This window comes from Osmia bicornis, chromosome 15, assembly GCF_907164935.1.
Source record: "Osmia bicornis bicornis chromosome 15, iOsmBic2.1, whole genome shotgun sequence".
Taxonomy (NCBI): Eukaryota; Metazoa; Arthropoda; class Insecta; order Hymenoptera; family Megachilidae; genus Osmia; species Osmia bicornis.
The window spans coordinates 7,486,203-7,513,616 of record NC_060230.1 but is presented as its reverse complement, the minus strand read 5'-3'; the positions used below and the strand labels follow the sequence as shown (position 1 = coordinate 7,513,616).

Genomic DNA, 27,414 nt, shown 5'->3' with positions numbered 1-27,414 from the left:
ACTTTATTAATTATTGCTAATCAAAATACTAATAGGACTGTCTAATAAAAAAAAATGTTAACGATGAAAAAGAATTATAAAAGCTGAATTTAAAAAAAATATATACCACAATAAAACTGCAAGCTACAAAATATATAAAAGGTGACACGAAAGCATCGACTGCTTTTTATCTCATTTATTTATCCTCCATTGACTTCTGCCGTATAAACAAATGCTCGTTGGTATTCATTTTTAGTTATATATTTTACGCCTGTGTTTCCTGGTTTTAATTTCATAATCATGTACTTTCGTATATACTTGTGTGTATTCTCATATACTTTACCACCGCATATATGTGTATGTGTGTGTGTATGCATACGTATCTTTACTTTCTTATATACGCCAATGCTGGTTAAATTTTTTCAAATGTATATGTATATATATATATATATATTATATTCGTAAAACATGTTTTATACATTGATTTTATGCGTATACATAGTATTAAATAATATTATAAGAATATTTTCAAACTGTGTGTGTCAATGAATCTGTGGCGGAAAAATGAGCTATTATACTGATCAGTTGGATTCTATTAATATTTATTATTAATTGGAAACTAAGACAAAAATAATACTCTCGGAATATCATTAAAATATTGATCAATTAATAAAAAGTAAATTAAAAGAATGACCAGCAGTGGTGTATAATCAAAGTATTTAGAGAAGCAGAAAGAAAATGATTTCCACCTCTCGTGGTTGAAGTACGACCGTGAGGCCTATTGATTCGTTTTTTCGGCTTTTTTATCGATTAAATTCATTTATCTAGGTCGCCTTAATCTTAAATTAGTCTGCTTAGATTATAGTAGCTTAGTTGTTTGTTATCATTCATTTTTTATATATATATTTTTTTGCATTTTCTTACTTTTTTCGTAGATGGTATGGTCTGATTTGAAATCAAGTGTTAAATGTAAGATCAGTTCTTACATTGCAATGAAAAATTTCAAGTCAGAAACCAAATTAACTAATGAACTTAAAATTTCAGAATTCAAATTTGACATTGTTTTTTATTTTCGAAACTTGATTATACAGAATCCGTAATTCAAATTGAATTCCAAAATTTCATGTTAAATTTCAGTTTTACATTTGTTGAATTTGAAGTTTCGATTCTGAATGTCAAAATGTTGCTTTGGGAATCGTTCTACACAAAACAACATCAGAAACGTGAGCTTCAAATGAAATTTCTGAAATTCACAGAGAAGTAATAAAAATTTCTCAGATCTATGTTTAAAATTAAAACTTTAATATTCTTATATGTAGAATTGCGAGCACAGAATTTAATTTTGAGTGAAAGTTATGAACCTGAATTGTTCATGTAAATTGGAAGAATTAAACAAAAAATAGTAGTAATTTTTATCAAATCGAAAATAATATAAATTTTTAAAGAGATCAAAAATTTCAAGCATTCCTGTTTTAGTAAAATGCAAATTATAAAAACAAGTACTTAATAAGACAAAAGGACTTTGGATAGATACAAAATTCAAGAGAGTCTGTAATAAAAACATGAATTTTGTTTAACGTAACTTAAATATAGAATTCTACTAATGATTGGATAGAATTAGAATATAATTGTATACAAAAAATTCAAAATTAAAATAGGATAGGAATTCTAAATCGGGACAGTTACACTATGACGTAGTACTTCAATAAAAGGAAAAAGATCAATCTCAAATGTGGAAAAAACCAGAATTCTAACAAAACTGGAAATGTTAGAGGAATCAAGATTCTAATGAAATTAGAATTTTACTTATTTCAGTAGAATAGAAGATATCAAACATCAAAGTGCAAAAGAATTGAAATTTCAATGAAAAGTATAATGTAATAAAGGGTTGGTATAAGGAACCTAAACTTATAGGTAATTAAAATTCTAAATGTACTAGAATTTCAATAAAATTATAACATCAGTTAGAATTGCATATAATCATTATTGCAAGGGTAATTGAAATTCCAATAGAAATAGAACTCTAATCATATGAAAATTTTAGAAACCACAAATCAAGACAAAAGAGTTCTTTTTCAAAATATCCCATTGTCAAAATTGCATTTTTAATCTCAACCCATTAAGCCGCCAAAAACATTCTTTGTTTTTTTAAGGTCTAAGCTGATACTGTTTCTTGGTTTATTCTCTTTTTATTTGTTTTTTTTTTCTTTTTTTTGCAATTATTTGTAATCCTCTCCTCCTTCACACTTACACGCTCGCGCACATTTGTTTTCCCTTCCTTTCATTTTTTATAATTATATAATTGTTTGTCTCTTTCCTTTTCCTTATTCTTACTTCCTTTCCCTTCATTTTATTCTTTTCAAGTGCCCCCCACTCTTTTCCTCTCTATTTGTTGTTGGTAATAGTTCTTATGTTAACCATTGATCATCTTGTATTGTATCTTAGGTTTCTCTTAATAATATATTAGCTGTGTGTGTTTTGTTTTTTTCTTTAATGTGATGGTGGAGTCTGGACTGAACACAATTATTTATCGATGGCAGTGTTAGTTTTGATGGCGATCACGACCTCCTCACCACAGGCCTTCAGTACAGTGCACTGAAACAACAGATTACCGTTCTCATTAACTTATATTAAAATTTTTATACAAAAAATACACATACAGAATCCCTACATGTATTAATTCACTGAAATACAATAAAAATATTTAAAAAATAGAACTTTATTTTTTGCAATAACACTTTTTAGATTCATTACCGTTCTCATTAACTTATATTAAAATTTTTATACAAAAAATACACATACAGAATCCCTACACGTATTAATTCACTGAAATACAATACAAATATTTAAAAAATAGAACTATATTTTTTGCAATAACACTTTTTGGATTCATTAATTATGAGGAAAAATCAACAGATAATTATAATTATTTGCCAATATCTGTACTGTAAGATGACCTATACTAAATTTTATTTTATTTAGTTCACAGAATATTATTAACATCAGTTCATAATATGCGCATTTGCATGTTGCCACGGTATATATAATACTACTTTTGAGGAAAAAGATATTTTATTATTATAATAAGAATACAAAAGATTATTTTCTGTAACAATGACACTTACCAGAAGCTCCTTTCCAGCCTCGTGATCGGCACGTAACTGAGCACCTAATTCACCATCAGGAATTTTTAAATCTTCACGAAGTTCACCATTATCAGCCATCAGGCACAAGTAGCCATCGTCAGATATGTCTGCTAGCTGTAATATAATAAAGAAAATGAATACAAAAATCTATATTTCAAATATACATTAAGAACACTAAAAAAATAATATGATTAAAAACAAAAATGGTTTATTCAATATTTTCCATACAAATCATTGACTTAATGTAAATTTTTAAATACCTGGTAATCTTCTCGCTTAACAAATGGCACGTCCATGTTGTGCGTAGAAGGACAAATATCTTCATACTTTTTTGAAGTAAAAATGTCAATGCCTACAAGATGTACTTTGGCATGGCCATGTTTTCCGGTTTTTGATGTTGACATTTCTACAATTTTACATGGTCGTGATTTGAGCATTACAAACCCATTTTTACGCAGTGCAGAACACTGCATAGGGTATGTTACAGAAGCACCAGAGTCTCCGGTTTCGAAGTGAGTATCCTCAATGTCTGCCATCCTTGTTGTTTTTTATTTATTCTGAAATCATAATTAATAATTATAGATTAATAATGAAACTTCAATTGCAAACAAAACAGATTGATTATATAATTAAAAATATTCATAACTTCATTTTTACTTGAAAATATATTAAAAATGAAAGGAATTCATGATTTTAAAGTATTATAAGCAAATATGGAAACCCCTTTCATAATTTTAAATGTTCTGTATCAAACTATTATACAATCTATATAAATTTAGTTGTGATTAACATATCAAATATTTTTATAATATAATATACTAAATATTAAATTGAAAATATTTAAATTTTACATCTTTTACAATTGTTATGCAACATGAATACTAAAAAGCATAATATGAAGTATTACAGGGATCAAAGCATCATGAACTCATTTTAAGTTGAATTGAACAATAATAATAATCAATTAATAAAACCAAGTTTTATCAACGAAACAACTTGCAATATAATGTAATAATAAAATGTAATAAAAGGTTGTATAAGTATATAACTGATACAGTTCCCAAAATATACTTTATAATTTTCTTTAATAATTAAGAAATTTTGAAAGAATTACAGAATTATCTTTATCGATTATCATATGAAATGTAATCTGTCATGAACAATGGATGATAACAAAATTTATCAAGATTATGTTAATACTAGTATTTCAGGCAAATAATTAAATGAGAATCAAAGTCATGCTTTAATCAAAATTTTAAAGCAATTAATATAAAAATTATTATACTAGAATGAAAGATAAACATAAAACATAGAACTGTTCAATTTTTCACAATATGTTTTGAAACGTAACACTATGAACATTTTAATAACCATCTCTTTAGACATAGAAAGTCCATTGATATTTTTAATTAAAATTTGGAAGCATTAATAAAAAATGTTGCACTTGATTACATAGAAATTAAATATAACAGTAAATAACACCTTTGATAGAATGCAGTAAGGATTATTCAAAATTTCAAAAAAGTTGTTTATTCTTCTGATATTACAAATAAGGAAAAAAGAAAGGTTTAGCTATAATTGGATAGAAGAATTTTATAAAACGTTTACAAGAAAAGCTTAAAACGCAAAAAGCTTGAAAAAGCTTTGAGATGATGATTGGAGAGAAAACGAACACGTTGTAGAAGTACGATCTAACCAAAGATTCAACCCGGCTGACAGTTGACCGATTATTAAATCCTTTCAATAGAAAATCAAGTGGAAAGTCTAACGAAGGTCGAATTACCTTCGAGGACGAGTTTACTGCGGATTTTTGATCGTTTTCCTCAAGAAGATGGCGCGAAAAGAATTGCGTGCGGTTCGTCGTCGAAGTTGCCGACTCTCGAGGTAAGTGGAAAAAATTACGAATACCGAACTGCCCTCTAATAATTTCGTTCCTTATTCTCGAGACTTTTTTAACACACGTTTTACAAACTTGTACGAGTAATCACAAATGGATCGGGTAAACTCACCGTGAAAAAAGGAGAACAGACTGGAGATACTCACATGTGATCAAAATGGACACTCTAACCAGAAGAGCTGGCTGCGCTTGCGCGTACCGCTAATCGGCGACAGGGGGCCACCCGAATAGATCCACGGATTCCGGCTAAAAGTCTGTCATGTGGGGGTAAAGTTGATGTGAAATTTTATGCCAGTTGGAAGTTAGGCATAATACGCAGGCGCTATTTAACTGATGTTTAGTTAAATTTGGTACTTTATTGATATGTACTAAATCATTAATGTTTCTATTGTACAATAACAAAATAAAATTTATTCTCGTGCTTGTTTTATTATTGTATTGAATGTATGTATCAAACAGGATATATGTATATGTATACATGAAACATACACAAATAATAAAAAAAACATAGTTTTAAAAATCCCTTCCCTTAATCGTCAAAAATGTAAAATTATTATTTAAATTAAAGATTTCTTAATTTTACAATTAGGACTTCTAGCAATTGATTAATATTAAATAAGCTTTTATAAGATTAAATTTTTGTCATAATTACTTATTCTGTATTGTATTTATAATAGAAGTTGGTCATATACTAATTAATTCATATAAAATCCATTAACAAAACAATTTATTATACAGGTATACTGTAAAAAGAAAAATGTATTTAATTAGAAATGTATCTAATAAATTATACTGAATGAACACCTTTAATAAATGAAGCAACAGATGTAATTGGTGTGTCTGGTAGAATGCCATGTCCCAAATTAGCAATATATCTGGTTTTACCAAATTTCATTGCCAAATCTCGAGCTCGATTCATTATTTCTTCCTGTATAAAGAAAAAAGAAATAAAAATTTTACAATAACATTTAATAAATTTAAATAATATATCAACCTCAGAAGCATATAATGCACATGGATCTAAATTTCCTTGTAAAGTAATATCAGAACCCAATTTTTTCCTTGCTTCTATAGGATCTACAGTCCAATCTATGCCTAATACTTCATAAGTTTTTGATTTTGCTAACATTTCTAAAGAATTCATTGTTGCGCCTTTAGGAAAAGCAATCTGAAAATTATCCAATAATTTATCACTATACAAATTAAAGAATAAACTAACGTCAATGTATTACAATATTGACTTCATTTACCATTGGTACTTCAGAAATATTTTTTTCCTTCAGTTTTTGCCTCACTTTTTCACTGATCTGTTTCAAATATTTAAATGAATAATTCTCAAATAGCTCGTCGTTTAAAAAGTCACTATGACTTTCAAATACCTGCAACAACTATAAACAGAAAAGAAAAGTTACAATTTATAATCAAATTAATGTCTTTTATTTTTATTTATTTATTATACCTGTGCTCCAGCTTCAACTTGCATCACAAGATAGTCCACTATGACATTTGTAATCAGTTGTAAAAGTGTGTGAGAATCTTTTGGATACTTATACAACCATCTTCTAGCTTTTGTCATTGTTGAACTACCTCCACCTTGGATCATGTAGCTCATTAGTGTCCACTAACAATTCATAAATATGAATACTACCAAATATATCTGTTTCATAATTCAAGTTTTACAACTATGTGATTTGTAAAATTTAAAAAAAGGTATTCTACTCACTGGTGCACCAGTGAAACCAATTAATGGCACTTTTCCTTCTAGTTTATGTCTTGTTAAAGTTATAGCCTCTCCAACATATTTTAAATCTTTTGCCACATCAGGTTTAATCAACCTACTTAAATCTGATGGCTCATTTAGAGGATTAGGTAAAACAGGCCCCTGTAATATAAGTGAATTCATTTACTGCATAATAATGAAGAATAAATAATGCTGAATCATCTGTTGCTGCTTTTATACTATTTTACAAATTATTAAACATACTGTTCCAGGAACCATTTCAACAGTCAAACCCATTGCTTGTGGAATAACAAGGATATCAGAAAAAATAATGCTAGAATCTAAGTCAAATCGCTTTATAGGTTGTAAAGTAACTTCACAAGCCAAAGCTGGTGTTTGACAAACAGAAAAGAAGTCATGCTTTGATCTGATTTCCTGAAACTCTGGAAGATATCTTCCAGCTTGACGCATTATCCATACTGGAATATGTTCTACTGGTTCCCCACGTGCAGCTTTCAGAATCAAATCATTTTTTAATGATGGAAATTCTTCTTGAACCATTGCTAGTGTCTGAAAAGAAACGGTACTTAAACTTATATACAGTACAAAACAAATGATCATTATTAAGTTATACAATGATGCAATGATTTTAGAAACACAAACTCTAAAACAAGTAATCTATAAACTTATATAATTATTATAAAGATTGTAAGATCATTTCATACTTTCAATTATTTATTACTGTCTACTTACAATGTAACAATTATACAAATCTGTAACACTAAACTTGTGAAAATGTTTATAATTGTAGCATTCAACCTTTTTATATTTTTTGTTATAGTGTAGTAATTTTAATACATAATAAAAACATGTAAACAATCAAAATTCAATTTACTAACTTATCTATTCATTTCAGTATGAATTGCATTTTCAATACACGGTGCATTTTAAGCAAAGATTTTTCTATCTGAAACTCTATCTTCTATGACTAAGTTCACCAATCAAATTTGTTAAATATTGCAATTATGCAGTTTTAACATTAAGATTTCATCAATTTTCATGCTTAAAATTTGAAGTTACATATACAAATTGAATTATTAAATATAATTAAGTATGTAATAGCAGTGAAAATTTAAAATACAATATAACATTGCATAATTCCCTAGCTTTTTAATTATGATGTTGACCAATTATATTATACCTTCACAAGAAGACTGGAGGGAATAAAGTGGCGCGCATTACACAAGAAATTCATGTTTTGAGTTTCATTCTTTGTTGTTTCAGAGAAAGAAAAAGCGGCTATCCATCAACGTTTAAAGTGTAAGGTTATGCGTTTGGCTGGTGGTTAATAAATAAGCAATCCTTTTTGATCATATTTAAAGATGGATTTTTTAGAATATACAGATGTACTTGCAGAAGTAAAAGGAGCTATGGTAAATAATATATTTTTTCATAATTATAATGTATCATACCTATTTCTGATCTTATTTTTAAATTATTGCTTATGCAAAGTTGTAATTTTTGAATTCAATTATAGGTTAATTATTCTATTATTTCTTGTTGTTATATTTTGTATTTCTTTTATGCAGACTCCTGGAAGATTAAAACTAACAGACCAACATTTGATTTTCAAAAATCAAAAAACTGGTAAAGTAGAACAAATTTCTGCATCTGATATGGAAATGGTAAATTATCAGAAATTCATTGGTACTTGGGGTCTTAGAATATTTCTTAAGAATGGAACTTTGCATAGATTTCGTGGCTTCAAGGAAGGAGTGAGTACATAACTCTCGTATAAAGTTTATCAATGTTCTAATTATTGTATTTTTAATGAAATATATTTTCTTTAGGACCAGGAAAAGATTGCAAAATTCTTTACCCAGAATTATAAAAAAGACATGTTAGAAAAAGAACTTAGCCTGAAAGGTTGGAACTGGGGCACTGCTAGATTTAATGGCTCTGTTCTGAGTTTTGATGTTGGTCATCATACTGCTTTTGAAATTCCACTTTATGATGTTTCTCAGTGTAACACTGGGAAGAATGAAGTTACCCTAGAATTTCATCAGGTTAATTAACAGAATATTACAGTGTTATGTTTGAAATTGTTGAGATTTATATACCTTTATTAATAATAAGAATTTAGTTTAATTCTTCATATCAGTATTTTAATAATACTTTTTTTTAGAATGATGATGCTCCAGTAAGTTTAATGGAAATGAGGTTCCACATTCCAGTTAGTGACAGTGCAGATCAGGATCCTGTAGAAGCGTTTCATCAACAAGTTATGGAGAAAGCATCTGTTATTAGTGTTAGCGGAGATGCTATTGCTATATTTAGGGAAATTCAGTGTCTCACACCACGGTATGTGTTTATAATAATAAATAGTAACACTAATCTAAAGTAATTTAACTTACTAATTTTCTCGTTTCAGTGGTCGTTACGATATAAAGATATTCCAATCATTTTTCCAATTACACGGTAAAACATTTGATTATAAGATTCCAATGTCAACTGTTTTAAGGTTGTTTCTTTTACCTCATAAAGATAACAGGCAAATGTATTTTGTGGTAAGTTTTCTATATAATTGCTGTTACTTCTTATACTTTAACCAGTTTATTAATAGTAATATTTTTTCAGGTTAGTTTGGATCCACCAATTAAGCAGGGTCAAACTCGTTATCACTATTTAGTATTATTGTTTAATCAAGAAGAAGAAACCTCAATTGAATTGCCTTTCTCCGAGTATGTAAAGATTAATTGTTACCCTGTATATTAAATGCCTTCATGAAATTTTAATGACAATGAAATACATGATTTCATTAAAATCATATGCTGTCTTATAGGAAAGAACTGAAAGAAAAGTATGAAGATAAATTACCGAAAGAGTTATCAGGACCAACTTATGAAGTGATGGGTAAAGTGATGAAAGTGATAATTAACCGAAAGCTCACTGGTCCTGGAAATTTCGTCAGGTAAATTTATATATAAGATATTAAAGTTATCATATACTATATAGAACTTACCTACATATTCGTTTTATTATAATTTTCAGTCATTCTGGTACTCTAGCAATTAGCTGTTCCTTCAAAGCAGCTGCAGGATACCTGTATCCTCTAGAAAGAGGTTTCATCTATGTTCATAAGCCTCCAATTCACATACGATTTGAAGAAATAGCATCAGTTAATTTTGCACGTGGTGGAGGTTCCACTAGATCTTTTGATTTTGAAATTGAATTGACTAGTGGGGTTGTTCACACATTTAGCAGTATTGAAAAAGAAGAATATGGAAAGCTTTTCGATTTTATTACCTCGAAGAAGCTACGCGTTAAAAATAGAGGCAAGAGTGTAAGTATCCATTTATAAATATCCTATAATATTAATTAAATACTTATGTCTTTTTCTTTGTAATAGGATAAATTGAATTATGACAATGATTTTGGAGATAGTGATCAGGAAGATGAACCAGATGCTTACTTAGCAAGAGTGAAAGCAGAGGCACAAGAAAGAGATGCAGAAGATAATCAAGATTCTGAAGAGGAATCCACGGATGAAGATTTCAATCCCAATCAAGTAAAGCTCTATCACAATTAAAATTTTGTATTAAACCTTGTTATAATTTTGCAAACTAAATGGTGGCTATATATTTTTTGTGTAGGATGAGAGTGATGTAGCAGAGGAATACGATAGTAATCCTAATAGTTCAGAAAGTGAAAATGATTCAGATGCTTCTGGAAAAAGTGAGAAGAAAGAAAAGAAAGAGAAGAAGGAGAAGAAACCAAAATCTGCCAAAACAATAGTAAGTATTACAATTTGTTATTTGAATATTAATTTTTGATTTGAAATTTTGTAATATGTATTATTTTCTCAGTCGGAGAAACCCAGAAAACCGAGAAAGCAAAAGAAAGAAAAAGATGCAAATAAACCCAAAAGACCGCCAACCGCGTTTATGATCTGGTTAAACAGTGCTCGAGAAAAAATTAAAGCAGATAATCCTGGAATCGCAGTTACAGAAATAGCGAAGAAAGGAGGAGAAATGTGGAGAGAACTTAAAGATAAATCTGTAAGCCTTCATAACTACATTAGATATACACTGACATTTAGGTTTCCTTTTATTTTAATGGTGTTTCTGAATATTTTTAGGAATGGGAACAGAAAGCGGCAAAAGCAAAGAAAGAATATGCTGCTTCAATGAAAGAATACGAAGCTAGTGGAGGTGGACAAAAAGAAAAGAAAGAAAAGGTTGAGAAAGCAGAAAAGTTAGAAAAGGCAGATAAGAAAAAGCCTGATAGTAAAAAAGAGGTTGTTAAACCTATAGCCGTACCTAATTATAAGAGCAAAGAGTATATTAGTGAAGATGAAAGCAGTAGTGATGAAGATACTAAGGTAAAATAATAATTCGATATTCGTCTAATAAATATTGGAATACATTATTTATATTAAATGTGTGTGTAGAAATCTGAGAAGAAACATTCAGATGATGACGTTGAAGCCGATAAAGGAAAGAAAAAAGGAGATAAACGTCCTACGGTAAATAATACAATTTCCTTATATTAGTCGGAAGTAACTTCCTGTAAATAATTTTTTTTGGTACTTGATTCAATCCTACTAATTATTTTATAGGAAGACGATGATAAGAAGGCGAAGAAGAAAAAGAAAGAAGAGTCTGATGAAGGAAGTGACGAAGAAGCTATTGAAAGCACACCACCTTCGAGTGATGCAGAATCTGCAGATAGCGATTAATTTCTTAAAATTTGGAAGTTACAGCTGAAGTTTTCCTGTACATATATACGTATCATTAATATTTTCGAAAATATTCAAATGTATTCTAAATTTCATACTTTTTAAATTATAAGATATGAATATTTAATAGTTTGATTCTTTATATTTTAAACCGAGGTAATACAATTTTCGATTTAAGTTGATTTGATATTTATTTAAATAAATGACAATTAAAATTTATAAATATTGTAATTAATAATTACACTTACAATTATTTAATAAAATATTCCTATCCTCATCTTAGAAAACTTAATTGTATACAGTATACATATACATAATGTATACAGTATACATATGTAAATATATATAGCTCATCTGAGCACTTGCTATCTTCAAATTTATAGGTTAGGATGTATTTTTTAATTATTAAAAACCAACAAAAATGTTTACAACTTTATAAATAAATTAGTTTAAATTGATTTCAATTTTCAAGTAAGTATAGAAAATCTTACTTGAACATAGATTTAATATTTTTTAAAAATGGATATCAGACAAAGTACAGGGTTTTATGATTTGTGTGTAAATGTTCAAGAAAACAATGTGCAAAATTTACATTGCATTTTATCAAAATTATATGAATATGGATTTAGAACAGTAGCATTAAACACTAACTTAGATGAAAGTGTTCTTGTAACAGACAGAAAGAAGAAGAAGAAAAATGACGAAGGAGAAGCATCACAGAACACTATTCCTGAAACAGTTGATATAGAAAGTATAAGAAAAGAATTTGATGGAAAACTGAAAGTTTTTAACCGTATCACATTTCTGTGTGCTGATCCTGCAAAGACACATATACTGAATCATTGTCCAGCCTTAAAGAAATATGATTTATATGCCTTTGCTCCAAAATCACAAAATGCCTTACAGTTTGCATGCACTCAACTAAATGCAGATTTAATTACACTAAGACCATCTTTTGTAACTATGAAATTGAATAAAAAGTTATATGAACAAGCTATTGAAAGAGGGATACATTTTGAAATACAATATGCGGATTTGTTAAATGTACAATCTAGGAAGCTTGCTATTCATTACTCTCATCTTTTCCATACCTATGGGAAAAGCAAGGTATACAAATATTCATTTTATTCATAAGAATAAAACTTGATAAGAAAATTGTTAATTAAATATTTTTATTTAGAATGTAATATTATCCAGTGGCTGTAATAATATTAGAACAATCAGAAATCCGTATGATCTAATAAATTTATCATGCTTACTTGGTTTGAATGAGGTTAAAGCTAAAGCTTCAGTATTACATCAATGCAGAAAGCTTCTTTTAAAAGCAGGTATAACATATGAACTTCCATCCCATAAAAACAAATCCTAAATTTTCTTTTTTTCTTTTTAGAAAGAAGACGTAGAGGAAAGGCTGCTTTCATTATTGAAGAACAGGAAGAAACAAATGGTGACACTAACGAAGACAACATAAGAATTTCAAAACGATTAAAATTATAAGCAATATTTAAAAGATAGATACTTTTTATATTGACATTACTGGTATTACATGTTCAAGCTTAAATAAAGATTGTATCTTTTTTAATAAAAAAGAATGATCGTTCTTAAAGAAAATATTCCCTTTTCATATCAGTCATTTACAAATTATAATTAGTATAATTTTATCTTATATACAATAATATTCTACAGATCATTATCGATTAAAAATGCTGTATTAATATCTTATATTAAAGATATAGGATACACATTTTTTTTTTTATACTGTTAGTAGTTTACCAGAACACCAAGGGCATGGATGGAAATTTGGTTCGAACAAACAAGAGTCCTTACAATCTTTTATGTCTGTTAAAACATCTAGAATTTCCGAAACATTTTTGTTTTCTATTTGCTTATCCACTGTTTCTTTACTTTTCTTTGCGGTTACGGTATCATTACTCGAATCCGTCTCTGAAAAATAATATGTAGCAAAATCTTTTACTATATTATTAAAACAGCTATTTTAAATACATTTTAAATTTTATTACATTTTCCTTAATTTATTATTTATCTCTGTAAAATAAAAAATGTACCTGTTTCAATTAGACGTTCAGTTCCATTGGAATGTATATACTCCTTCCTGAGAAAATCAATGACTAATATTTTTAACTTATGTAATTGCTCTTGCTGTTGATTTCTTTGCTCAAGTAATTGTCTAAACATCTGGTCTCGTTCTCTTGCTCTACTTTGCAGAACTGCTCTTTGTTTCTGATATAATGTTATGTATTCTCCTAAAAAAATACACAGTGTAAGAAAAGAAAAACAAAATTAATTATTCAGAATTCACCTATTGTTTCTGTTTCACTTTGAAGTTGTAGAACAAGATGTTCAAGCTTCTGTTTCTCTTCCGTAAGTTCTGCAACTCGTTCCATCGTTTCTTTAAATCTTTGTTCAAGTTGTTTAACAGGTTCTATCGCTGTAACATTATTTTCTTGTTGCCGGCCCGAATCAATTTCTGTTTCTTGATTCAATGTATTATTTATGTTTACAAAATGTGAATCGTTTTGGTTAATAGTACTATCTTGACTCTTTTCTTGTAATTTATGTATAAGTTCTTGTTTTTCTTTTTCTAATTTTTCTATGGTGATCTAAAACGAAAGTTAAAAATTTATTAATTTCAATAAATGTAGTTGAATTTAAGAAAAAATAATAATTACCAAAGCATTTTGAAGCTCTCGTTGAAAAGTATCAACATGATGCGACTGTGCTTGATAATGTTGCATTTGATCTGCTATCTGAGCACTTTGAAGTCTTTCTTTTTCAAGTTCTTCAAGAGCAGCTTCCTTTTCCTTGAGTTTCTCTTTCAATTCTTCTAATTCACTTTCTACCTTATTTAACTGAGCGTTTAATTTTCGTCCTATTGAACGCTCTCCTTGAAGTTGTTCAGTCAAGTCTAACTTTGCATTGCTCTTAAAAATTATATTGAAATATCATTCATTTCTTGTTTATTAAATATTGTATCAATTACAAAAATACGCTTACTAGAGAAACGAAAGCATTTTCCATGTCAGTTAATTGTTCCTTCAATTGTCGATTTTGATGAACTGCTCTGGATGCTCCTACTTGTTCACTTTGAAGAGCATTAGCTAATTTTTTTACTTCTGCTTCTTGATTGCTTAACTCACGTAAATCATTTAGTTCTTTTATTAACATTTCTATTTGTGAATCCTAAATATGCAAAAAAGCATGATTTCTGTATTTGAATTTGTTATCCAAGTTTATTATTACAGTATTCATTTCCAAGTCTCTTGTTTATAATTAACTGGTCGATAAATTTATACTACTATTTGTAGTTTTTATCAGTGTTAAAACTGAATAAATTACCAGGTAAAACTTACCTTCTCTGAAAGTGTAATATGAAGTCGTTCTTGTTCCAAAGTAAGTTCGTCTATATTTTTTAGTAAAGTATCAATTTGACCCTTCTGAGTTTGTAAAGGTAATAAGCTTTCTACTTTTTCTCTTTCTTGTTGCACTTGTTGCTCAAGTTCTGATAATCTCTGTATATAACTTTGTTCTCTTAATTGTAAGTCTTCTATAGTTTTATTTTGACCTTTTATCTATGAACGAAATAAAAAAATTAATACAATTTGAAAATGACATAACAAACAAAATTTATAATCTTCAATGATTTTTCAAAATATAGTATACCTCATCTAACAATTTAGCTTGTTGCGTATCTAACCGTTTAACATAATTTTGATACTGTTTATTAGCTTCATCTTTTTCAGTATTAATAATTTTTAGAGATTCTTTAGCCTGTGCTAATTCTTGTTCTAAAAGAACCATTGCATGCTTATCTTCTTCTGTTGGTGTAGTACCCTTCAGCTGTTATAAAATAAAAATAAAAGTTACATGTCTTTTCATTAATAATGAATGCATATGCAATACCTGTTGTATTCTAAGTTCACTTAATGAAAGTAGCGCTGTTTTCTCTTGGAGTTCTTGTTGGACAGCAATTAATTCTGTTTTCTTCAAATTGAATTTTTGTTTCAACTCTGATACCTCTAAATCTAGATCTTCATTCTCTTTCTTCAGCTCAAAATATTTTTTATCGAAAACCTCGATTTCAGATTGAAACCCACGAACATTTTTCTTTAATTCTTCGTTACTATCTTTTAAAGTGGTCACTTCTTTTTCTAATTCAATTATACGGACGTGAGAATTTTTTAACTTCCCCGTCATCTCTTCTACCTCTTCTAAGGAAAATATTTCAGGTGCTTAATTGTTTTGAAACCAATGATGTTTAAATAATACAAAGCTAACCTGCGTTTTGTCTAGCAGTTTGCTGAGCTTGATTAAGCGCAGCAGATAGTTCTGCTTTTTCTGCTATTAATATTCCAGTTGTTTGAGTGTGAACTTGAAGTTGTTCTTTTAAAGGATTTAATTCACGCGCCAATTGCGTTTGAAATTCTGCTTCTCTTGTCTCTAATTTGGTTTCTAACTCTGAAATTCTGCTACGCTAATCAATGTATTAAAATACGTTTAAAACAATTTCATTGTAAAAATATTGTTGTTAAAAATTAAATATTACATTATAAGCACACAGTGAAATCACATTTCCATGAACTTTTACGCATACTTACAGCAAAACTAAGCTCTATATGCAATTTGGTAGCAATCTTTTTCTGTTCTTCTAAATAGGAACTCAAAAATTGATTACGACATACTAAATCACAGTCTAAATTTGTTTCTACCGATTCAGAATCATTGGTTAAAACATTCTCAACTGCAGAAGCCATTTCTAAAAGATGTTCCTTCTGTACTTTTGGAAAGTCATTTAGCTCCATTTTCTTTTCAGTTTCCACTTTTGAATTAATTTCTTGGGTCTCTTGCAAAAGATTGCTAGTTCTTTCCACAGAATGATGTACTTCTTTATGATTCATTATATTTTGTATATTTGTCATTGGAGCTGTAGGTGTTGTTTCATTTCTTTGATGATCCTCATTAACCACATGCATATTGTTGTTAGGAGCTTCTGCTATTGACATAATATTTACAATTTCCGAATCAGATTTATTAACTTCTGCATTTTGGCACTAAAAGTTAATAAAATTCATGTTAGAAAATTCTTATTCTGATTCTTTTAAATTATTAATAATTATTATATTACACGAGTATAAATATGAAATAATATTATCATAAATAAACCATTATTACAATACACCTTTACCTTACCTGTAAAGATAACAAATTTATTGGATGTTGTTTTTGTTTGGTAGAACCATCTTGCATCTTGCTCAGTTGAAATTCTCTGAGCTAATAAAACAAAATTGAATTTTATCAAATACCGTACTTATAACGTAATATTTTAATATAAGATAATTATTGCAAAAAAAGTACTAGGTAGCTGTCAGTAATTTGAAAAGTTAGTACCTTCTTCTTAGCAGCCAACAATTTCTCGCTTTTACTTAAATTCATTTTTAAGTATGACAGAAAAATGAACAAATAAAATTCTTGATGTTGCCCTGGTGCAGGTATTTACATTATCGTAACTAAAAATATTGTATTATTTTAGTATCGAGGTTATCTCATGTCTACTGGCCACTTTTATTGCCACTGATGAAGTTATATACTTAGATGAACATATGTACTAACTCAAGAAATTGTAAATTGCGCCATCTACTTAAAATTAAATATAAATTTCAAGAAAATTAAAGGATTATTGCTTTCTTATTTTTAATACTTTTAGGATAACTTATCACATATGTTATTATATTATATATTTTACATTATAGTTGGAAAGTCAAAAATGTCAGGCACTTATAAAATTGAAGGAGTAGAAAGACTAGGAAGAATGGTAGTTGTATGATATTGTATTATAACTTTCCTTACTTATTGTTATATAGTTATGCATGACTGTGAATTGGTGCGATGAAAAGGTAGAATTGTCCTTATCCACCAAACTTTCAGTTTTTGTACAAAACTTTAAAACAAAGGTAAGTGTGAAATATTACTGTTATTTTTTATTATTATCATGCTGATATACTACAAACCTGATATTGAGTATAGTAAAGCAATAGATTTTTATTTAAAGAATACAACCTCCATTTGACACTATAGAAGTTAACAATTTAATGATCAAATTGTCCATTTAAATTTTTATTCAAAGATCAGTGTTAAATTAATAAATAGTAAGCAATTTGTAAAATTATTTCGTTAAAAAACCCAATATAGTGATTTGATTAATTGAGTAATGAACATATTTGATCTTTTTTACATAGCATAAAAATTACATTATTAATTATTATAGATCTTACACAAAAACTTACTTTGTTTAGTGCAACAAAAATGGGTGTACCAGCAAAAAATCCTGACGCTATGGATGTTGAAATAATTTCTCCTGAAAGTCAAAATGGCGATGGAGACATTTCTGATAAAAAGGATACAGATCTTCAATCAATTCACGACATCCGTGAACATACCCGTCAGATAGAGAAAGCTGTGCAAAGCAAAGAACCACGTTTCATTCTGAGAGCTCTGCGTACATTACCCAATACGCGTAGAAGATTAAACTCAAACGTGTTACGTGGAGTAATTTTAAGCTTCTATTCAAAGCCATGCCCGGAACGTGATGCGTTATTGTCATGGCTGGAAGAACCTACCGAATCTGAAGAAACGCAAAAGCTCAGAATCTCTGTCATAAACCCTTTACCAGAAATTGATGCTTATATTCATTTATTAGTTCTGGTGCATTTAATCGATAGTAACAAATATGAAGAAGCTGTTCAGTGTTCTGAGACATTGCTACAAAAGATTATTGCTCAAAATAGGCGTACCATCGACTTGATTGCTGCAAAATGTTATTTTTATTATTCAAGAGCATACGAGCTAGTTGGAAGATTGGATAAGATTCGTGGATTATTACATTTGAGATTGAGAACAGCAACATTGAGAAATGATTTTGAAGGACAGGCAGTATTGATTAATTGTTTACTGAGAAATTATTTGCATTATAATTTGTACGATCAAGCGGACAAACTTGTCCTCAAATCAACTTTCCCAGAATCTGCGAGTAATAATGAATGGGCTAGATTTTTGTATTATTTGGGACGTATTAAAGCAGCAAGATTAGAATATTCTGCTGCACATAAATACTTAGTACAAGTAAGTTGAAATTTTCAGTGTCTTGAATATCTTTACTATTACTTTTAAGGTTTCCTGTATTGACTATACTTCTTCTTTTGAAGGCTCTCAGGAAGGCTCCACAAAGCACTGCGGTAGGTTTTCGTCAAACAGTTCAGAAATTAGCTGTAACTGTGGAACTTCTACTAGGAGATATCCCTGAACGTCAGACGTTCAGACAAGCAGCTATGCGTCGTGCTTTAGCTCCATATTTTCAATTAACACAAGCCGTACGTTTAGGAAATCTTCAACGTTTTGGGGAAGTTTTAGAAAACTTTGGACCACAATTTAGGGCGGATCACACGTTCACTTTGATCCTCAGATTGAGACACAATGTCATTAAAACTGCAATTAGATCAATTGGACTGTCATACTCCAGAATTTCCCCCTCAGACATTGCAAAGAAGTTGGGTTTAGATTCTAGCGTTGATGCAGAGTTTATTGTTGCTAAAGCTATAAGAGATGGTGTAATTGAAGCCACCCTAGAACCAGAAAACGGATACATGCGTAGCAAAGAAACTACTGACATTTATTGTACTAAAGAGCCGTTACTGGCGTTCCATCAGAGAATTACTTTCTGTTTAGACTTACATAATCAAAGTGTTAAAGCTATGAGATATCCTCCAAAGTCTTATGGAAAGGATCTTGAATCAGCTGAAGAAAGAAGAGAAAGAGAACAGCAAGATTTGGAACTTGCTAAAGAAATGGCCGAAGAGGATGATGATGGATTTCCTTAAATTGTTAATTTTTTCCATACATTTAATTAATAAAATCAGTTATCATGAAACATTTTATCTCGTTTCTTGTATTTCATGTCAAATGCACGGTAAGAACTTTGTTTCAATATCGTCAAATCTAAAATTTTCAATTTATGAAAGCAATCAATTAATGAATATGTAAATTTCAATAACTTGTAAATATATTCTTTAACTTGTTCAAAGTTAACTATGCTTTTGCTTCTACTACATTATGATTATTGATACTGAAAAAAAATCTGTAATTTATAACATTATAATACACAACATTTTACAATTATACATACGCTTATTATATACTTTATTTACACAATAAACATTAATCTTCATTATTGTCAATAATATCTAATATTTGAACACAGATTTAAAGCCTCTGTGAATTTACCATTCAGAATGCTAATTGAGCAAATATTTATATTTAATTACATAGTAAATAATTTATATCCATTTTCATTTTATATTATAACAGTCTTTTAAGCTTTTTTATATCTGAAATATTAATGAAGTATTAATGATGTGTAATTAAAAATTGAATTGACCACATATCCAAGTACTCAGGAAAAGAAACAAGAACATCATCTTCTGGCGTGTAGATATTTACATGATTATGCCTTCATAAATAAAATTCATTTATAACTAAATACTTGTAACGAATCATTCAGTTACATTTGCTATAATACACTATACAATGTTTCTACTGTACAAGATTCTTCCCCTATTTTCTATTTTGTCGTTTGTACAAAATTTTATCAAAAAAAAACCGGAAAATTTAATAGAAAATTCAGCTCTTCGGTACGACAATGAAGTTTCTAAATTATTAATAAAATACAAGTAATTCATTATTGTTCAAATTGATGGTTAAGAAAATTGATAAAGATCTTTGGTAATTGGTTTCATGAAATACTGTTATCTTTTTGGAGATTTTTCTGTCTTTTTTTTTCTGGATCATCAGTCTGAAACAAATATATAAGTAAAATATTAATTACTGTTATGTACACTAAAAATTTACAAATTATTAATGATACAATTAGGTACACTTGCCTTGTCTTATTTTAAATATATAATAAATTATAAAAATAAGTAAAAATAACCGTCTGTCGATAAGTGTTTGAACACCGTCTCCTCTAAGACTTATATTTGGTCGTAGAAATTCATTCCTTTTATCGTCATCGACGTTCACATCTCGGTAACCATGGTGGATCTTTCCAAAACACAAGAGATTCATATTTCGATGAATTCCCTTGCAGTCATACTCCTCAAAACCATCACATTGGCATGTATTTAATTTCGCAGCCTTTTCTTGTCTCGTTAAAATATTTATCGAATTCCTACACCTAAAGTGTTTTCCTTAGTTTTATTCATGTTTTATATATTAATTATTCTGTTTAATAATAAATGTTTCTTTACAATATGTACGACATTGATTTGCGCCAGTATCTATATGTTTAGAAATTATTTAAATAATTTGATTTACCGTCTGGTACATTTTCGTCCTTGGAACATGCTCTTGCAGAATCTATTATAATATGCAAGTGCAGTTTGACAAAGAGCATCCGCATTACAAATCCATGTTGCTATTCTACAGGACACTTTTGTCCTGTTCATTGCCATTGTCACCGAGGATCTGCATATTTCTACTCTCTGTTTTGACTGCAGGCACAACTCGTCTTCGCATTCGCACTAGCAACAATAACGAAATGTTATTGGCTAAAAAATTATCGTTATCGTTATCTTTATCATATTCTCGCGCCACTTTTCAATAGAGGTGTGCGAGCACTCGAATTTCGAGCCGAACAATGATTGGTCGATCGAGCCGAGTCGACCGCTTGAATTTGCCGAGTTACTAGAAATCGACGAAATGTTTGAAACAAAAACGAGCTACTCGAAAAAAATCGAACTACTCGAATAGCCGAGCTGAAAATTCATTTTCAAGTAAATCGAAGTTTTACGATGGCTCGAATATTCGAGTAGTTCGATTTTTTCGAGTAGCTCGCTTTTGTTTGAAACAGTTCGTTGGTTTCTAGTAACTCGGCAAATTCAAGTAGTCGACTCGGCTCGAACAATCGAAGCGAATTCAGCTCGGCTTGTAAATTACGAGTACTTGCACACCTCTACTTTTTATTATTAAATCCACAAAAGCACGGAAAAATATTTAATCCTAATATAGTTATTTAAAAAGTAATAATTTTTGTTTTGTTTTATTTTTTGTATCTAATGTTTAAACTGATATACTATGCTTATTTCCTGCTATGTAACAATTTTTATAAAAGGCTATGCCCGTATATATTGAAATAAATAAATAAATAATATACATAAGTGTGTCTATCTTTATAACGGAATATCTATATCTATGTTATAATAAAAAAAATCTCTTTCTAATAGAACAAAAAGGTGATATGTACTGTCATAAGTTCTTTGCCCTCATCGGTGCTTGTAAGAGCAATAAGGGCATGTTGGCAGGTCTCAGAACAATCATTGCCTTGGAGAACGGGTGCACAGCCCGTAAGATAGTGCTGTAGAGCAGTACCACAGCCTATTCTGTAAGCACATTTTAGTTTCGCGTCCTCGCATCTCATGATCGAACTTTTAGCCGCATTCCACACTATTGAACTAATCAACACCATACCCATTAGGAGCATGCTCGACAGATCGAACCAACGTGACATCTTTCTAGAACATTTTCAAAATAACAACAATCATTATTAATCATTCGATGTAATTAAAAAAAAAAAAAAAAAAAATTTAGAAAAATATTGAACAAACGCTTTATAAAATTTAAAGCAAAAAATTTGCAACATTTCTTCACCTGATAATTGTTTATTTATCCTACTGCGTGCATAATTTTCATTCACAGAACCCTGCGAGGATAGCTTTGTATTCTCAGTAATTTGATAGTGGCATGTTTATCGAACGAGTGTTTCATATGCTGTTACATACTCGATGATATCTGATCTTACACAATGTAAACGTTATTAAAAGAGATAAAAGGAATAAATTTCTGCCTAAGTTTCTTTGAGCTACTTAATATGTTATTATTATTCATTTTATTTACATTTTCATTTACAATATAAATTCTAATCCGGGCATTGTACTCCACGCGACGAAATGCTTGCGGATTCCTGTAACAGATGTGTACCGTAAAGAGACATTCCATGATATTCTTAAAATAAATCAGACTTGTTTGTCATTCGAGTTAATGGGATGATTTCACGAGTCACGGTAAAAAATCACGAATTTCCTCTCGAAACATCTACAATTCATCGTAATATATTTGAATTCGTACATCATTTTAAATAAAAATTTATGCAAAATATTTGGAATGTTAAAGTTCAGGTGGGTACCCGGATACCCACATAAAGGTTAAATATGATACTTCGTATCTATCTAAAATTTCTTGCAAAGTTCAATCAGATATGTAATCAGTAATGTATCAACAGGAAAAGTGTAGGTATCACCGTTAGGATTTCTATCAGAATAACACGGTTGAACGTTCTCCCGCTCTACTACTGTCTCTCCACTGCTTTCAACTGATACCAGTAAAAAAGAAACGAGCGTATAAGGGAGGGGGTGAAAGAGAGCACGTGCGTCAGCGTGCACACGATAGTGAGAGAAAGAAGTGGAGGGGGGGGAAGACGGAGGAGGGCAGATTCTACCTGAGAGCGCTTCATTGCCAGCGCTAGTGCCGATGCTGTTGCGCACCAGCCCCAAAATGGACCACCAAGACGTCGCAGACGTGGCAACGAGGGACAGATGGCCAGCCCTATAGACCCTCAGTGATGATCAACTTTACTTTGCACTCCGGTTTAAATCTCATTTCGAACAAACACGAGGGCAAACATTGAAACGTCTCGACCGGCGTATGCTAATTTAGAAACAGCTTGTTGAGAGATGGTTCAATCAATGCTCATGACTCTGGGCAATCTCAATTAAGGCGTTAAGCAGATGTTGACACAGGAGAGGGTTTGTTTGCCGCGAGAAAATAATGGCTAAACAAACACGCGTTAAGGAATACAAACACTTACATGGGACACGGGTTAATACCTCGGAAGTGTGCTACTTAATTAAATCAAACACATGTTTGAAAAGAATCTATCGCGCATGCGCATTGAGACACTACGTAATATAGAATTATTGTATCGTTTTTATCGTTATATTATGTTTAAATAGTTTTAATAATTAATAATAATTAATGTTATAAAATGTAAGTGTGAATAACGAAATACAACATTATTTCAAATATCAAATCTACTCGATCATGTTATACTACATAAATTTTATAATATATAATACAACACATGTAAGTTTGAATTACTGTTTTAATTTAGTGTTAATTAACAGTTTAAAGAATAAGATTTAATATTAATAAATTGTTCACTTTTATAACATCACACAATTTATCAAATAAAATAAAATTATGTATATTATGTTTATATTAAAATACACGCCTTGTTAATATTACGTATTGTTTTAATTGCAAGTGTATGATATTCATATGTCAACAAATTATTTAAAATATCACACTTATAAATTTTGATTAAAAGTAAAAAGTTCTTAGAGTACTGACCTTGCAAACAATCACATTGTTCCAACAGCAGAGATAGATGTAGCTTAGGATTCTAGGTACAAGCTAATCCACCAATGAAAACTGCGATTCCGTGTCAAGAATTATAACACACTGTTCAGAAAGAGAGAAAAGAAAAAACCTCCTTCCTCTTGCACGATTACCGAGACACTAGATTGAGTTGTGACGGCTTGCCCCGCTGTGTCGAGAAGTTGCGCGCGCCGCTCTTTTCCCCCCTCCCTGCTACTCGCCACTGGCCCGGGACCGAAAGGACTACTGATAGACTTAAGTCCTGATCAGACCTAGAATTTTAACAATTTTGTTTATTTTTAATGTTTATACTACTATATTATCTACATCGTTATACACCATAACAATATAAAAATTAAATTACAGTATGAAATACTTTTGGGTAGAATTCTTCGGTATATTTATTAAACAACTTCTTCAAAATAAAATTAATAAAACTTACAAAAGCATTGCATGTAATTATTTAATGTACATCAATAGTATCCATAAAGTATGTTTATTGCTGTATTATCTTTTAAATAAAAGAAAGAGAATAAAATACTTTCAGATTTATCTGCAGATTATTTAAAAATATTCTTTTAGTTTTTTGAAGCGAAAACAAATTATTATGTTAATACATACTTCAGGACTGTTTTGTTCTTCAATGTATTAATAATATTACCAGGATTTACTACAGAGAAAAACTTGTTCCCATCGCAAGGTCGTTTCACTGCCATTGCTAGCTCTATCCTCCACCCACAGTGGTCCATGGTGCCCCAACCTGCTTGGCTGATTGAGACACCAGCCTGGTTCCAACACTACCCTCTTTTCCCCCGTCCTCACTCGTACCTTTCTCAGAGCGACGTCGAACAGTCCAGCATTTAGATGCGTTCCGTTCTTTCTTACGTTTCTCCTTCTTCCTGTGCCGACCTTCCATCGGGCTCCCTTTCAGGCCCCCTTACTACTTCTATTCCCTACCACCAGCGTTCACCGGGCTCCTGTGACTCTCAACTCAACTTCACTCCTTTGAACGTGAAGCAGAGGACAGCGCAAAGAAGATTAGCTGTTTGAGTACAAATTGAACCGGTTAATCGATTCTGCTGGTAGAATGAGAGCTCAGGAACAGACTAAACTGTGAACCCATACACCTCTTATTTCTTTTTCTATTTATTCATTACACAGAATGAAGTAGTTCAAATTATTGATAATTCTTATCAAAGTCTTCTACTGATTATAGATGTTTACTATGTGTTTACTATTTTATCCAAGTCCTTGGTTGAGAAGGGCTATTTGTTTCCGAATTAACGAGTCGACGAAAGCGCGTGCCTTAGTTTGCTTAGAACATCCTAGATAAATGTTCTCGACTTAGTCTTCTGAAAAGAAATAAAAAAAGGTTCTCAACAGGTCCCAATCTGTTAACTGGCTTACTTACTATTTGTTTTTAGAATTACCTTATATACATACGTTTAATTTGAACTATTGAAATTGAAACTTCAATCTGATAAGAATGAAAATCAGCTTCCTGTTATACAGGAAACGTGATGGGAGATGTAGATTAGCAAATTTTGATGAAGCATGAAAGATCTATGGAATACCTAGATCGTGAGATATGCGTGCAGAGATACTTGAGCGATAACTCACGTTCCATGAAGATCAAATGTAATCTCCATAGTCGATCTTTAAACACTCATCTTATGCAAATCTGGAAAGAAAATGAAAACTATTAATTTAATATGTTGATACAATTTGATGCCACGTACTTAAATGTAAATAACAATAGTAAAAGCAGAATGAGTATTCAAAGATTTTTCTTTTGAAGGATTAATGTATTATATGTGTAGTTTGAAATACAATGAAGAATGTAACTTTCATATTTTCATTCAGACCTTCTTTTTAATCGTTTCTTTGAAACTCATCTCTCATGCTAATCGTGAACGATAACACTGTGATTAAATACAGTGTTAATCGAATGTAAACTGAATATATTACTAGAATTTTACAAAGATTAAACTCTGCCCGGTATCTCAACAGTGTGAGCAGCGCAGGAAGGGTCAGCACGGTGGTTTTTGTTCTCTTTCCATCTCCCTCTTGCCAACGCTCTTTCTTGCTGTCAGTTTCTCTCGATGGTCTTTTTGATCTTTTCGAAGCAATTGTCCCAAGCGAGAACCCGGTTGAGGCAATAACGACCACAGACCCGGCCTATCCTGTACCTTCTGACGTCTTAATAAAGCAATCGTCCGATTTCTTGAAACCTTTCTTCTTTCGCTCCGAGCCACGCTTCAAAGACTTTCCAAAGGGAACTCGATTCCGTCCCATTCTACATTTTACGTTTATTGCCTTCCATTCTACGTATTTGCGATATTTTGTTTATTGTAGAACCTGTCATTAAAGATATTAATTAATTTATATAACTATAATTGTTACACGTGTAGCTTTTTATTATAAATAAAATAAATAAAAATACCTTGATTTATTTAAACAATTTTTGCACATAAGTCTATTATAAATTCAATGTTCAATTTTTCCTTAAATGAAATAACATTTTGTCCATGTTTTTAATCATTTGAAATTGTTTCATCTCTAACAAACTGAAACATAATTTAAAAATATAGTTAAAATTAATGGAATGTTTCTATATGATTTATATTTTATATTATAAATAAACAATACATACAAATAGGTAATTAACACCTTTACCGCCGCTCATTGGATTGCAGCTCACAACGACCGGTCCACTTCTCGCCTAATGTGTTACGACAAATAAATATGTATTTATAATACTAAATGGGTGGTAAAAAAAAGAAAATATTTATGACTATAAATAATAATTTTTAATATTGATGGGTCAAATATATTGTTAATGTTTTTTATATGTATGTACGTACTTGCAAAATAAAGAAGTAGACTTTTGTTTAAATATTTTAATCAATTGTTCCGAATGACTAAGCCTACAGTCTTGGTCATGCTTCAATGACTTTTCGGAAAAGCAATTAACTTGGGTTCGATGCCGGTCTAACGCCTGCCTCTTCATCCTGTAATTTACCGTTGAAAAATAAGAATGCATGAAAGAACTAAAGAAGATGAAGCAAATATCTGGAAACATAAAATTTTAACTTTCTATTTCTTTGTCCATTCATCATTTATAAAATTATACTAACTTTTATAAAATAAAAAACTGTGGATCAACTACTATACCATCTGGCCGATACGGGAAGCGGCCGTATACTGAACGGAAAACATACAAATTTGTTAAAAACAATAAAATTTCCTTCACAACAAATAAACTAACTGCCAAGTGTTTTATTTGTTTACATAATTTACAATAATATTTTGTTTCTTTGTAAAAGAATATTTTATTTCAACCTTACTTTATTTATCAATGATAGTTGTCTTGCCGTAAGCGTAATTACAGGTTACGTTAATGCAAACCAAGAAATAGAACTAATTAATATTG

General features: G+C 30.1%; 7 protein-coding genes and 1 long non-coding RNA gene across 19 annotated transcripts; 3 read left to right on the top strand and 5 right to left on the bottom strand.

Annotated features, from left to right (window-relative positions):
* Window positions 1–1,025: 1,025 nt before the first annotated feature.
* LOC114875709 (eukaryotic translation initiation factor 5A) lies at window positions 1,026–5,233 on the bottom strand. Of its 4 annotated transcripts, none has more exons than XM_029186314.2 (4): window positions 5,169–5,233; window positions 3,386–3,682; window positions 3,105–3,239; window positions 1,026–2,574 (listed from the first exon to the last, which is right to left on the bottom strand). In XM_029186314.2, exons 2-4 carry the CDS (start codon window positions 3,659–3,661, stop codon window positions 2,503–2,505), a joined length of 483 nt encoding a protein of 160 aa, XP_029042147.1. In that variant the 5' UTR covers window positions 3,662–3,682; window positions 5,169–5,233; the 3' UTR covers window positions 1,026–2,502. The 4 variants fall into 4 exon arrangements, with proteins under 4 accessions (XP_029042147.1, XP_029042145.1, XP_029042146.1 ...); XM_029186312.2 differs by having other exon boundaries at window positions 5,135–5,205; XM_029186313.2 differs by lacking the exon at window positions 5,169–5,233 and adding an exon at window positions 4,909–5,128.
* Window positions 5,234–5,732: 499 nt separating this feature from the next.
* LOC114875704 (uroporphyrinogen decarboxylase) lies at window positions 5,733–7,699 on the bottom strand. Its single transcript, XM_029186305.2, has 7 exons — window positions 7,496–7,699; window positions 7,007–7,312; window positions 6,746–6,904; window positions 6,482–6,643; window positions 6,273–6,410; window positions 6,017–6,190; window positions 5,733–5,950 (listed from the first exon to the last, which is right to left on the bottom strand). The coding sequence occupies exons 2-7, from the start codon at window positions 7,301–7,303 to the stop codon at window positions 5,810–5,812; spliced, it is 1,071 nt and encodes a 356-aa protein (XP_029042138.2). The 5' UTR covers window positions 7,304–7,312; window positions 7,496–7,699; the 3' UTR covers window positions 5,733–5,809.
* Window positions 7,700–7,967: 268 nt separating this feature from the next.
* LOC114875663 (FACT complex subunit Ssrp1) lies at window positions 7,968–11,607 on the top strand. The gene is made up of 14 exons (XM_029186212.2): window positions 7,968–8,175; window positions 8,332–8,517; window positions 8,593–8,808; window positions 8,928–9,103; window positions 9,174–9,309; window positions 9,380–9,483; window positions 9,585–9,713; window positions 9,794–10,085; window positions 10,152–10,310; window positions 10,396–10,536; window positions 10,609–10,800; window positions 10,881–11,123; window positions 11,193–11,267; window positions 11,361–11,607. The coding sequence occupies exons 1-14, from the start codon at window positions 8,125–8,127 to the stop codon at window positions 11,478–11,480; spliced, it is 2,220 nt and encodes a 739-aa protein (XP_029042045.1). The 5' UTR covers window positions 7,968–8,124; the 3' UTR covers window positions 11,481–11,607.
* A 208-nt stretch (window positions 11,608–11,815) lies between these two features.
* Window positions 11,816–12,982, top strand: LOC114875685 (ribonuclease P protein subunit p30). The gene is made up of 3 exons (XM_029186265.2): window positions 11,816–12,587; window positions 12,661–12,808; window positions 12,871–12,982. Exons 1-3 carry the CDS (start codon window positions 12,000–12,002, stop codon window positions 12,975–12,977), a joined length of 843 nt encoding a protein of 280 aa, XP_029042098.1. The 5' UTR covers window positions 11,816–11,999; the 3' UTR covers window positions 12,978–12,982.
* A 1-nt stretch (window position 12,983) lies between these two features.
* LOC114875684 (golgin subfamily A member 2) lies at window positions 12,984–17,086 on the bottom strand. 2 transcript variants are annotated; one of them, XM_029186264.2, is made up of 12 exons: window positions 16,887–17,086; window positions 16,689–16,769; window positions 16,097–16,549; window positions 15,777–15,972; window positions 15,402–15,706; window positions 15,162–15,338; window positions 14,852–15,070; window positions 14,496–14,681; window positions 14,171–14,422; window positions 13,801–14,101; window positions 13,547–13,744; window positions 12,984–13,424 (listed from the first exon to the last, which is right to left on the bottom strand). In XM_029186264.2, exons 1-12 carry the CDS (start codon window positions 16,929–16,931, stop codon window positions 13,234–13,236), a joined length of 2,604 nt encoding a protein of 867 aa, XP_029042097.2. In that variant the 5' UTR covers window positions 16,932–17,086; the 3' UTR covers window positions 12,984–13,233. The 2 variants fall into 2 exon arrangements, with proteins under 2 accessions (XP_029042097.2, XP_029042096.2); XM_029186263.2 differs by having other exon boundaries at window positions 15,402–15,709; window positions 16,887–17,085.
* Window positions 17,087–17,342: 256 nt separating this feature from the next.
* On the top strand, window positions 17,343–19,670 carry LOC114875676 (probable 26S proteasome non-ATPase regulatory subunit 3). The gene is made up of 3 exons (XM_029186245.2): window positions 17,343–17,449; window positions 17,792–18,617; window positions 18,701–19,670. The coding sequence occupies exons 2-3, from the start codon at window positions 17,802–17,804 to the stop codon at window positions 19,370–19,372; spliced, it is 1,488 nt and encodes a 495-aa protein (XP_029042078.1). The 5' UTR covers window positions 17,343–17,449; window positions 17,792–17,801; the 3' UTR covers window positions 19,373–19,670.
* On the bottom strand, window positions 19,660–25,647 carry LOC114875677 (growth arrest-specific protein 1-like). 8 transcript variants are annotated; one of them, XM_046288896.1, is made up of 9 exons: window positions 25,425–25,647; window positions 24,643–25,333; window positions 23,955–24,253; window positions 22,846–23,252; window positions 22,443–22,509; window positions 22,197–22,337; window positions 21,793–22,060; window positions 20,865–21,070; window positions 19,660–20,724 (listed from the first exon to the last, which is right to left on the bottom strand). In XM_046288896.1, exons 7-9 carry the CDS (start codon window positions 22,054–22,056, stop codon window positions 20,418–20,420), a joined length of 777 nt encoding a protein of 258 aa, XP_046144852.1. In that variant the 5' UTR covers window positions 22,057–22,060; window positions 22,197–22,337; window positions 22,443–22,509; window positions 22,846–23,252; window positions 23,955–24,253; window positions 24,643–25,333; window positions 25,425–25,647; the 3' UTR covers window positions 19,660–20,417. The 8 variants fall into 8 exon arrangements, with proteins under 8 accessions (XP_046144852.1, XP_046144850.1, XP_046144851.1 ...); XM_046288894.1 differs by having other exon boundaries at window positions 22,197–22,509; window positions 23,044–23,252; XM_046288895.1 differs by lacking the exon at window positions 22,846–23,252.
* Window positions 25,648–26,457: 810 nt separating this feature from the next.
* On the bottom strand, window positions 26,458–26,966 carry LOC123988526. The gene is made up of 3 exons (XR_006830150.1): window positions 26,846–26,966; window positions 26,635–26,703; window positions 26,458–26,548 (listed from the first exon to the last, which is right to left on the bottom strand). It is a non-coding gene; the product is annotated as an uncharacterized LOC123988526 (long non-coding RNA).
* Between the last annotated feature and the right edge of the window lie 448 nt (window positions 26,967–27,414).